Source organism: Merops nubicus, unplaced genomic scaffold (genome assembly GCF_000691845.1).
Source record: "Merops nubicus isolate BGI_N331 unplaced genomic scaffold, ASM69184v1 scaffold3254, whole genome shotgun sequence".
Taxonomy (NCBI): domain Eukaryota; kingdom Metazoa; phylum Chordata; class Aves; order Coraciiformes; family Meropidae; genus Merops; species Merops nubicus.
In genome coordinates, this window is record NW_008606039.1 from 40,665 (window position 1) to 53,290 (window position 12,626).

Sequence of the window (12,626 nt, forward strand, 5' to 3'; positions counted from 1 at the left end):
CTTTTTTTGAAGATTGAAAAGAGCAATATCCTATCTGCATCTCAGTTGAGAACTCATGGCTGACCATTACCCACAGACAAGACCTGGGAAGCCTTTCTGTACAACTTGGTCTGGCAATGGAGCGTGAAATGCACCAGGACACTAGTGTTTGGAGACAATTTTACAGCCCAGAGATAAAAATGGAAAAAAATGGAGCTATCAGTGTTTTTAAGCTCTCCCAACGTTATTTTTTCAAATTCAGATGGGAAACTGATGAAAGTCAAACTTTAAAAAAAAAAGTTATAAAGCAAATGCAAAAATACAGTGATTAGATGAAGGGCAACGGGAGTCAGCATTGTCATCTGGTTTTGGAAGCTAGGGAAGGAAGCACTGGTCTCGTGATTTTCCAGTGCTTTAACTTCCTATGAAGGGCACAGAATTGTGTGAGCACTGGTTGTGCCCCTCTCATTTAAAGGCATTTTACAGCAGCATAATTTTACTCAAATCAGGAGTTAAAACCAATGCACACAGCCAGAAAAATCATAAGAATATGAACAAACTGACCCTGTACGTATCAGTAATCACCACAGAGAGGTGGGAGTCAGTCTCTTCTCACAAGTAACAAGTCATAGGATGATGAAGTGGCCTCAAGTTGCATCAAGGGAGGTTTAGGTTGGATTTTAGGAGAAATTTTTTCACAGAAAGGATTATCAGTCACTGGAACAGGCTGCCTAGGGATGTGGTTGAACCAACATCCCTGAATGTGTTTAATAGTTGTGTAGATATGGTGCCTGGGGACATGGTGCAGCAGTGGACTTGGTAGAGTTAGGTTAGTGGTTGGAATTGATGATCTTAAGGGTCTTTTCCAACCTAAACAATTCTATGACCTGTGTCACCTTGGGTTGCATTCAGTGGGACAAAAGCAGTCAGACTTTCTGTGAAGCACTTGCTGCACATATTTTCTGAGCAAGGTCTGGCAAAAGTTTCACGTTCTAAAATGTGCCATTTCATTTCTCTTTACCAATAAGCAACAAAATGTTGCTTCTCTCTTCACCCTTTGAAGGAAAGTCTCTAAGCTTATTTCCCAGTAGCTACTACATATTGGTATCCAAAATAGCATGAAATATTTTCTGATTCTAAGACTAGGGACCTGCACGGTATCTTAGATATTTCTGCACTGCAGCTTCACATCAGAGATCTTAGATGAGAAGACCCTTTGGAATCTGTCGTCTCATTCCTTTCATCTTGAATTTGTTCAAATAAATGATCTCCCTACGTCCTCTCCTACTCCTTCCATTCTTTAGAGAGGTCTCAGCTTGTTCTCTTGAAGGTCACAAGCTTGGGGGAACTTTTGTACTGGGAGGAGGGATTTATTAGAACGAGCGTGTGTATAATACCGATCACTGGGATTGCACGTTACTCCCGTATCAGTATTTGCACACAGCCACCCCAGCATGCACATACCAGTCCTGAGTCACACCTAACTTTTTAGCTCCTTGCATGAAGTAATACAAAATTAACTACTGCCTTTTTTTTTTTTTAAAGAATGTAACTGCTTGTTCTAGTGTGTCCTTCCTTAGAACTTTCTCAAAGTACAGCAGAACTCCTTCCATACCAACAGAAAATTTCTGTTCTTTCACTCCCTTTTAGCTATGAAAGCCATTCTTCATTACTGTAGTTTTTACCTTTATCTCTTCTCTGCCCTTTGTTTGATACTTAAGAGGGAAAGTTCAGCCTTTCCTCACTAGACAAACAGTTTCCATGCTACGCTAACCACACTCTGCTATCTAGAATTCTACAAGCAGCTTAAGAGATGAATAGCACCTATCAATCATGATCTTTACTCCTTGAGTTTGAAGCCAGAGGTCAGATACAAATTACAACTAAACTTGAGGAGCTTTTTAATAGACACCCTGTGTGGGATTTACATTCTGTAGCTTTAAATAAACAGCAAGTTAAGATCTTTCCCTGGCTGCAGAGACCATAGCTGTGGCATACATGGTTTGTGGTGTGCAGTGCACATCCAGACTGTAGGATAAAGAAGAAACCACACCAAAGATCAACCCCCATTTGCAACATTGTTGTAGCCAAGTGAACTTTGCTCCTCACTAATATTCCTGCTGTGTCACTGCACCAATGTAACTGTGCCTTCTCACAAAATCTTAGCCTTCATTTTATGTGCCTAGCATCAGGTCAGTCAAAATTGCATGGTGGCTTTTTGACGCTTTCCAAAGACAGAATTAATAACCACTCTACTTCCATAAATATATTAAGTAACTTTAATGCTGCTTGGCACAAGTCTTTTGTTATATACTTTCACCCACATAGTCCGGTGTAAACGTGTTTTATGCAATAGGAAGTATTTTTTAAATTATATGGCTCTAGATAAAATGTTCACAGAAGAATTTCAATGGAAGTAGAGAATTAGGGGAAAAAAAAATAAATCAGCCAGAGTACAAAATCTTTGCAAGATAAAAATTTCAGCAAACAAGACAGAGGAAACATCCCACTGCAGTAATTCAGGCCGACGGAGTGGTTCCGGCAGTCGGAAGGGCTGCCACCCACTGCTCGGGGCGGGCAGGGCCTGCACGGAGGGAGGCAGGCTGGCTGCCTGGCTGGCTCCCGCAGAGCCTCGTGCCTGACAGCCCTCATTAGGTAACTTCCACAGCAGACGCCCTTTTGGCTCAGGGAGAATGAGTAGGCCTGGGAATGAAGTGAGTCCTGTCTTCCCTTACCCAACCACTGCTGGTCTCTGCAGAACACTCAGGTGCACTGGCAAGATGTGGTGAGCAAGTTATTTTACAAATGACAGGGGGCCTTTACTCTCCCAGGTTATCAATTTGGCACCATTCACAAGAGCAAAAATTATTTACTAGCATTATAAAAAAAAAGTTTCACCGCCTGGAAAACGGCAGGAGCGTTAGGAAGCAGAGCACAACACTGTCATTCATTTCTGTTAAATTAATTTTCTATATATAATGTTGCCTGTCATTATACAACAGCAGTGTTCAAGAGAGGCTCAATTAAACTTCATTTGTGCCAAAGGCAAACTCCATAGTGGGTGGACTGCTCTGCATTTCACTGCTTTCAGTAAGATGTTGCACAGGCATCTTTAAAAATAAAAACAAATAAAACACCTTTACAACAATGCAGGTTTAGAGTGCAGCAAATAACACACTGCAAGAACTGAGGTCAGGCATTATTCACCAATTGGTAACATTCCATTCAAATGATATTGACTCACATCGTAAGTAACAAATGCAGCACTTGAAGTAACAAAAATAAAGCTGTGCTCCAACAAGTAAAACAGTGCAAGTATTCCTTGATTAAACAAAAATATCTGATGTACATACACACACAACACAAACGCACTGTTTTGGTTTGAAGTATAAATAGATCTGATTAAGCTAAATTCCTAAACCTAAGGAACTACTGACTGACAGTCCCCAAAAGTTTCCATCTAGTAAGGAATACAGTAAGCTTTAAGAATCAGACAACCACAGCTGGATCTGGCTATAAAAGAGCATCAAAAGATTTCACTGGATGGATATTTAAAATATCTTCTCTGTACATCAAAGTTAACAATATATATATTAAGCTGGTATCACAAAGACAGCTTGGGCTGTGATCATGCAAGGAGCAGCATACAGAAAAAGCTCACGCCTCTACAGGCAGCCTCAAGGCTCCACCTGTGTGGAATTCACACAGCCCAAGGACCTAATAAGGGGGGAGCTTTTTAGCTGCTTATGCAGTTAACATACTTGTAGAGTTTCCATTTTCTTCATTTTCTGATTTAGCACTAGAATCCTGTTATCTGCTAGTGACACATCTGTGTATCCTTAAATGCTGTAGTACCACACAATGAGTATGTTTCTAACAAGTACACAATAAAAGTAAAAATTAGAAAGGGAAGAGATGGGAATTTGCTTTATGTTCAAGAAATCCTGATTAGGGGTTATTTGCATTTCAGCACTTTAAAACAGATTTTAAGGAAAAAAAGTCTTTGGGGAATGAGATTACAGTAAAACATACAAGTAGCACATAATCTGAAGTGGAACACTCAGGAACCTCTCTTCAACTCTTCAACTGCTATAGCCTCCACCTCCTTAATGCCAGGGCTGTGCTGCAACCATAACAAACAGCTGTTGCAAAGGCAAAAATCTTGAGGAGCAGGGAAAAAAAAAGAAGAAAAAAGAAAATAGTGAACCACAGATTATATTGTTATACATTTTTCTTTTCCTAGTCTTAATAAATACAGGAACACAAATCATTCAAAAGTTAGCTTCCACTACCAAAATTCTTAGGGTGAAGATAAGTTTGGGACCTTCTGAAGCTGCCTCATGAACCTCTCTGTTACAACCCCATGTTACGGTTTTTAAGTTATTTGCTTGCTTCAGAAGACATTTTGAAATAGAGTATGAAACAGAATGTCTGTGTGAGCTATGATACAGAGTAATCATGTGTGTATGCACACTGTGTGTTTCAGCTTTCTCTTATCCAGACTGATCAAACATTAGATTTGTTGCCAAGTGAATGCCCTGACCAACAAACAACTAAGAAGTTGTCCTTCTGAACAGCAGAACTCCTTTACTTTCAGAAATACAGGAACAGCTTCAGCGTGGCTTCCTTGACCTGCTAGTCAGCCATCAGAACAATTTCCTGAGAAATGCCAGGAAGCTGCTGCTGCTCAAGAACCGAATTGAGCAGACTGGAACTGAAGGTCATGCCACAGAAACATGAATATATAATGCAAAACAGAAGGAAGAAACAAGAAACTGAATGGCTGAAAAAAAAAAATTCTGATACTGTCCAGTACTAACTGTGGATTCTATCTCTTAGACCTATCGCCCCTATAAAATGAATGTATATATTTTTAACCACAGTATGCAAAATTAATTTTAGAAGATAAAATGTTAGCAACCTTTTCTTTTTCCCTCATGCAGATGACGGGCTTTAATGAAGAGTTTCAAAGGATTACGATTTTTTTCTGTATGTCCTGACTTTCTAATTATATACCTTTGGAAGAAAACACAAAGACACTCAAGACTACAGTTATCCAATCCACCATTTCCCAGAATCTCTTAATTAAAAATACTGAAGCAAGTTACAAAAAGTCTACTCCTCTATCTTGACAGGGATTTGAGGGTCTTGAAGAACTGAATTCCCCCTTAGAGAAACAGTATGGAAGGGGGAAAGGGTCTCTTGGAGTCCCCAGTATCCTGTTACCAGACAAAATGACTGAAGTGACCTGAACATACTGGACTGAAGAGCTACATTTAAGGGTAGAATTTGTATAAAGTTAGTTAATTAGTTCACTAGTTCATGCACAGCTACAAGATGCCACCTTTGTCCTTGTGCCATATGGCCACACAGGAATCAGTGCTCCAGTGTATTACTGGGAGGTGGGTACTGGCGAGGTGCTCTGGACTTGGAGGCTGGCATGCCCACCTTACCCCTCAGAGACTGGCCTGGAAAGCAACACGCTTTCCCTGTTCATTCTCCTCTTGCAGAAAGAATGGGAACCTTACACCCTACATTCACCTGGTTTTATCTTAGATGAACCGAAGGTGTTTACTGTGCAAAACTTATGGTGTATTTAGTTTTAAGGGCAACAGATACCCACAGAGGGATTTAGAGGCTTAATAAATATATACAGTTCCCTGAGGTATGCATGACCGTGTAGGTGGTACAAAAAAAAAAAAAAAAAAGAGCAGCAGTTCCAGTTCTTTAAGTTAAGCCTCCTGGCACACCCCTACCTGTCCTCCAGGAGCTCAGCCCAGGGAGAAAGCTAGGGCCTGGTATATTTTCTGACTCAGCTATGTACACCCACATCATCAGATACGGTGATGATGCAATTACAGTGAGAAAAATGCAATCTGATCTTGGGTTATCAATAAAAGCACTCTAATCCTTGCCATAAGAGACAGCAGGGCCCTTACAGATAACTTTTATGCCTGGCATAGTTAAGTATATACCTAGAGCTTCACAAGGAGCTAGTCCAAGGCATTTTTCCCCATGGCATGTTCAGGACTATCTAAATGATATAAAAAAAGCACCTGGAAGTTTGAGCACAGGCATGATTCACACCTGATGCTTCAATGAGGGCTCAGTTGTTACTTTTTCCCTTGTCTAAAAATCGTAAGCTGCAATGACCATGTATTTAAAACACTGTAGGGAAAAAACAGCTGAGCACTTATCAGATTAGCTTATTCCAGTATTTCTTGCATGTCACCATTAGACACTATTTGTTGCTTTTAAAGACATTCCTTTCTCTCACAGCTCCTCTTTCTATTCCGGCCTGCTGTTCAGTTCCCAAGTTGAACAGCTGGCTGCAAGGGCTCACAGCAGACTCCTGCTCCCCAGGTACAGAGCTATGAAACACGTACCGAGGCTGCTATGCTGATGTTATATTCATGATCTGCCAGAATCTTCTCCGGTGCGGTGGAATTGAATTTGCGGGGAAAGTGATGCAGAGATGTAGTTGCTGCTTGCAGTAGAAAAGCTCCAAAATAGAAGACAAAAGTAGCCCCGTGGAAAAGAAAATCCTGAAAAGCAAATAAAAGGATCAGTCTGGGCTGCAATACATACCTAATTCTTCCAGTCTCGGCACAAACAAAACCCAGCACTGAAAGATGCATCAAGCCCTGATAACAGGAGCTTCAGACAAGCAGTGTTAGACCCACCTGAGAGCTTCACTTGCCAGTCATAAGCGACTCTCTAATGTGATTAGTCCTAAAGGGAAACTCTCCCTCTCCTCAAACCTACGTTCTTTCAAATTAAGAGGCACATGCTCATCTGTATGTACATCTGCTGACATTTTATATCACTTTAAAGCTATTAGAGCTTACTGAACTCTCCCTTCACACGGCTCAGATAAAACAAAAGGGACATACAGGCCAAATTTATAATAGTTTAAGCAGTACAATACAAGCTTTCAGACCCCAAAATCCCTTCTCAGCTCTAACCTAAGCTCCAGAAGTCCCCCTCTATGCTTAAATTTTGCTACTGTAAATGCCCAGAAACACTTCAGCCTTAACACAGCTGAAGTTTACTTCCTGGTACCATCACAGTTCAAGAACTGAGGCACTTCCTCAACTCTCTCTGACTTGGCTCTACGCAAAACACAGTAATTTGGAGTACTTCATGATACTGTGGAATAAAATGCCTTGGACTTGAGAGGACAGGAGGTAGGGTTTACTTGAAATATGCTTCTCTCCTGGCCTTCTCTAGGCAATTCCCTCCTTTGTGGTGAGTGCTAGCTGAACACGAGGTTTAGACATCTAACTCTCATTTCTGGATTCTATTACTGGAGCACATGAAAAAGCAGCTATGGTGCCTAAATCTCTTTGCGGGTTGTATTTCAGAGTCTCATGTTTCACACAGCAAGATCCAAAACACGTTCCAGTTCAGTATAAAAATGTCTAAAATACTCTTCCAGGATCTCCTTCTGTTGTTGAATCTGCAAAGCTGACATTTGCACTGCACTCCGTTCCTGTGCCCATGCAACATACAATTTCTGCCACTATATGGAGAATAGTTTCTCTTTACTGAAAGAATTTTCTGTTCAAACTCAGGAGTTGTTCCATATTTGACAGCAGCTAACGCTACCCAAATCACACCCTAGCTGGTTTTGTTAAATTATAAGTTGTTACTACAGTTTCCCATTCCACTTAGATCAGGAAATAATTTTCTCTTAATTAAGAATGGCTTGATCATTTGAGGTTAGGTCATAAAGCGTACTGCTTTTCCTAATGACCACTAATTACTGGAAATCCAGATTTTGGCAGAATAGCTGCATTAATTCCCAACTTCTTGTTTTGCATCCTGCCTGGGTGGTTGATGTTTTGTTTGGTTGTTTTTTTCCATTTTTTAAAAACAATTACTTCCTCTTAGAGTGTCACCTAAATACTCTAGAACTGAGAAGATAAAGGGGCAGAGAGTGGCTTCCTGACCTAGCTGGATAGGTTTTACGTGCTACGTTTGCCAGATCTCAAGCTTTGGGCATAAGACACATTCCCTCAGTCTCCAGCTGTGCTGTAACCTCTGTACTTCATAGAAAAAAATAGAAGGGACCTACTCCAGCATGAGGGTGTTGAAGCACTACTCCCCACCACACACTTACTGTTGTTGCTTCTTGCCCCAGCTCACCCGAGCCGGCAGACAGATGTGCACATCTGCCAGGCCACCACCTATGTGCACTACATCAGACTGCACCCAAGCGTGTGGGCACTGCCTGACAGTCTGGACCCCATGTCACGGCCTGACGTGTCACGGCCTGACATACCCATTTCATAGCACAGGACTACAGCAGCTCAACAGGTCTGAGTAAGCCCCGGGGTAATCGAGGACATCCACAATCCTTGGGCTGCTAAACACCTACTGTGTGTGCAACTACGCCGGGGCTACCAGCCGACGCTTTTGGCACCACTGCCCATGGAGGAGCACAGGTAACGCCGTGAGGAAGGCAGTGCTGACTGCGGACAGGAGAGGTACTTTCAGAAGATAAACACTTTCATTTCCTCCATTCTGCCAAAGCCTCTCATTTCCTTCTCCTGGCAGCAATTACAGTGAAGCTATGTAGCATCACTAAGGTTTCACATTCATAGGCTTATACTTTCTGTGACAAAAAAAACCTCTTTTTTGGGGGTTTTAGCAACTGTTAGCACGGTGTCTAACTCTCCCTTGCATCCATACTTGTGTATCATTGAAACCTCACACAAAGTGAATGTAGAATGCTACCAGATCTTCATATGTTAGATCACATCTAATTTTGTAGATAAGCACGCTGTGAGTCAGGCAGTAAAGGCCAGTATTTGTCACACCATCTGGTTTAATACAAGGATGTACAGAGTGACATAGCTCCATAAGGTCCATATTTTCCCCCATCTTTTTACTGTGTAGCATCTTGTTTTAAAGTATCTGTATTAGTATCAATGGAGCTACTTATGAGATAAGGAATTAGTAAAAGCAGAGCTCTCAGAATCCCATGTTATTTTCAAACATATTTAAATTCTTGGAGTCTTAAACCACATTTGCTCATGAATCTCTACATGAAGCCATAATATTCCAACATAACTAAACCATGACTCTTCCCATTCTTGACCTAATCTAATAACCTGTAGATTCTGAGTTCTGCTGTAAATTTAATAAATGAAATAAAAACCCACATATATTTATCTAAATACATGGCAACCTAAACCAAACAGGTACACCTTTTTATTTTATAGTAATAAAAACAGTTTTAGTGTTTCTAGTAATCATCTGCAACAGAAGGTAAAAAATCCTTGCGAAGTGCTGCTAATGAGTTCTCTGCCAACAAGTTACAGAACAATGTGGGAACCTGCAAATAATGGCCAAATGTCCTGGTTTCAGCTGAAATAAAATTATTTTTCCTCCTAGTTGCTGGTAGAGTGCTGTGTTTTGGATTTAGGATGAGAATGACGTTGATAATGTGCTGATGTTTTAGTTGTTGCTAAGCAATGTTTATGCTAAGTCGGGGGGGGGTGCACAAGAAGCTGGGAGGGGACGTAGCCAGGACAGGTGACCCAAAGTGGTCAAGGGGATATTCCATGCCATATGATGTCATGCTCAGTATATGACCTGGGGAGAGCTGGCTGGGGGGCACCACCTCTCAGGGACTCGCTAGGCATTGCTCAGCAGGTGGTGAGTAATTTTACTGAGCATCACTTCCTTTGTGTGTTCTATTATCATCCCTTCCTTTTCCATCCTATGAAAATGTCTCTATCTCTACGCATGAGTTTCACTTTTTTCCCCCAATTCTCTCCCCTGTCCCACTGGCAGGGGGGACTGAGCAAGTGGGCATGTGGTGCTCCACTGCCAGCGGGGGTTAAGCCATGATATGGTCTAGTTAAGTGTCATTGTTGTTGACAGCTGGAATGGACCGGATTTCAGCTACGATATTACAGAGAAAACAATTCACTGCATTTAAGATGTTGGCTAGTTATGACAGCTTTTTAGATTAAGTTACAGAGTCACACAGTTGCAGCCACTGAAAAATTTCTAGGAAATTTTAATGTAATTTATCAAATGCAAAGGGACAAAACAGTGCACGAATCACTGACTGTTGTAAGTACAACAGTACAATCACTGCCAGCATCAAGTAGCTAGTGTGTAAGACACCCAATTGTTGTAAGATGAACATCTGCACAGCATCTTCAATCTACAGAAGGCTATGCCCTCACCCAGCAACTCCTAAATAGATGCATATGGGCAAACAACAGTTTGCATATGGGCAAACAGTTTCAGTGAAACCCAGGACACTATTAATTTACTTAAGTTACGCACATGCTCAAGGGCTTTGTTGCATCATAATTTCTGAGGATGTCGTAGCATAAAACCCTGTAAAGGTCTCTGTAATTGTAACTCATTATTAGCCTAATTACTGCCTGCATTGTGCTGGAAACCTGACACTGTACATATCTGTATTTGCTATCAAAGTGCTTAAGTTTGTTTTAATAGAATCCAGTCTGTTACCACTGATGAGCTTTGAAGTTATCAGTTAGAGCCCCAAAATCATGCAGATCTTAGAGGCTTTTAAGGGTCCGTGAATAGCTTAACAGATAAACAACCACAGATGTTGATACCGAAGCACACAATTCCACCTATGATCAAGAACAGTGTCCATAAGAAAACTAAGCCACATACAAGGAAGATGAAGGTCATCAGCAGTTACAAAGAGCCATACCTTAATATTTTAGAAGTTCTGGGCTTTTTGGAATATTTTTTTGAAAATCCCATTCTGATCACAGTTTTGCCACCTCTTATTACTAACTTCCAGTAATATAAAAGAGAGTGATACCATCTCACGCTCAACTAGTTGAGTGCTAAAAACTCAAAGTACAAAAGAGGTAATGACGACAAAGGAGTACATAAATTAGCAGCAAATAACCTGAGGTATCCATGTGGTTGGTAAAAAACTGAGCCAACAGCTTCCCTTTTTTAAAAGGAAGGTGCAGTCTGTGAGAAGTACTGGCACAAGCCATAGCAACCCATTACAGCAAGAGTAAAGTCTTGTCTTTGTGATGAAGAGAAGCTGAGCAGAGTACAATGATATCCATAGTCCCACCAGGCTTCCTCTAAGACTAAAATGATGGTAAGCTCTATCATATGGCAAGTTATGCCATATTTTGACTACCTGAGGTCTAACAGTCACTCACCAATGCTGCCCCAGCTTTCAGGACTTGACCCAAAAGTCAGCAGAAGACTTTCTTAGGAACCAGAGGACACTTCCTGGGTGCTTTAGTCCAGTCTGTGTTATCTCAGCCAACCACATCACAGATGTTTCACTTCTTTTACAACAATGGATGCATCTTTCTACCTGCCATTATTCACAGGGCATTACTACCACTTCTCTAATAGTCAGAAAATATTTTCTGATTTCCAGTCCACAATAATTTCTGGCCATTTAAATTAAGTTGTTGTCATGCCTTGTTAAACTGGTCCTCTTCCTGCTGCCCGTGCACTTTATGTGCTCACAGAGGACAATTACACTCCTTCAATCAGTTTCAAAAGCTGGGCTCTTCAGCCTTCATCATAAAACAGCTCCTGCATTTCCTCCTTGTAGCCCTACTGTTTCTTTTTCCAGTGTGGAACTACCTCTGTTTTGAAAAATCTTCCACTTAAACAGAAGGCCAGGCATTAAGACAAGATCAGTACTTCTGAAAAAATGATTTTCAGTTTATAAAACAAAAGGAACCCTTAAATAAATAAATAGATAGATAGATAGATAGATAGATAGAAAGAAATCTCACCGTCTGGTTCCAGTTGACAGCAATTCTGTTTGCATAGCCGAAGAGGAACACGCAGAGGAACAGGATGGACAGAAACCACGCAGTCACCGCTACAAACATCACCCATCCCTGCAGCACCGGCAGTGGAACTCGGGTGGAAGCCACCAAAATCCAGACTAGTGTCCCAAACAGCTGCAAGTAAAGGAATACAGACTGTGAACTGAGAGAGAACTTTTATTCAGCCCTTTCTGCCTAAAGAACTAGTATCATACATCAACACATCCTCAGGTTACTTTTAGGAACCAAGAGGAAACACTTCAAAAGTACTCACGAGAGCCCAAGGGCCATTCTCAGAAACGACAGGCACTAAGTCGCAATAAGATGAAGCCACTCTGAAATTCTTAAAAGATTTTAAAATGGCCTTGAAAATGAGATTTACAAACCCAGAAGACTTGCATGCTGCTGCTGAAGATTTTACTTTTACTCTCATTTTTAGGGAAATAGAACAAATGTGAAAACATGTTTCACACACACACAAATCTCTCTCTATATACTGAAGTTAGCAGGACAAGGATGTACATCACACCTGGATTCAATCTCATACTGTTTAGTTTTGTAGTCCTAATCAGATGAGACAGAAAAAAAAAGATGAAAAAACATCCTCTTTTCAAGGCGTTTGTAATAAAACGCTGAAAGAGAACACACTAAGCAACAAAGTGAAAGAGAAGACTAGAATACTGAGTAAGGACAGCTGTAAACTATGTTGTAATGACTAGAAAAACATACAGCTTTCCAGAATTATCATAACCTGGGGAAGAATTCAGCACCATCCATTTTCTTCACAGCATACCTGATTGCAGCAAATGAGTGGTGGGGATGCTGTGCTATGGTGGGCTG

General features: G+C 41.0%; 1 protein-coding gene across 1 annotated transcript; it reads right to left on the reverse strand.

Moving 5' to 3' along the window:
* Window positions 1-4,068: 4,068 nt before the first annotated feature.
* Window positions 4,069-11,942, reverse strand: MAL2 (mal, T-cell differentiation protein 2; the record flags this gene model as incomplete). The annotated part of the gene is made up of 3 exons (XM_008939503.1): window positions 4,069-4,140; window positions 6,366-6,524; window positions 11,751-11,942. Coding segments are annotated over 3 exons (423 nt in total), but the record flags the coding sequence as incomplete, so codon positions are not given.
* Between the last annotated feature and the right edge of the window lie 684 nt (window positions 11,943-12,626).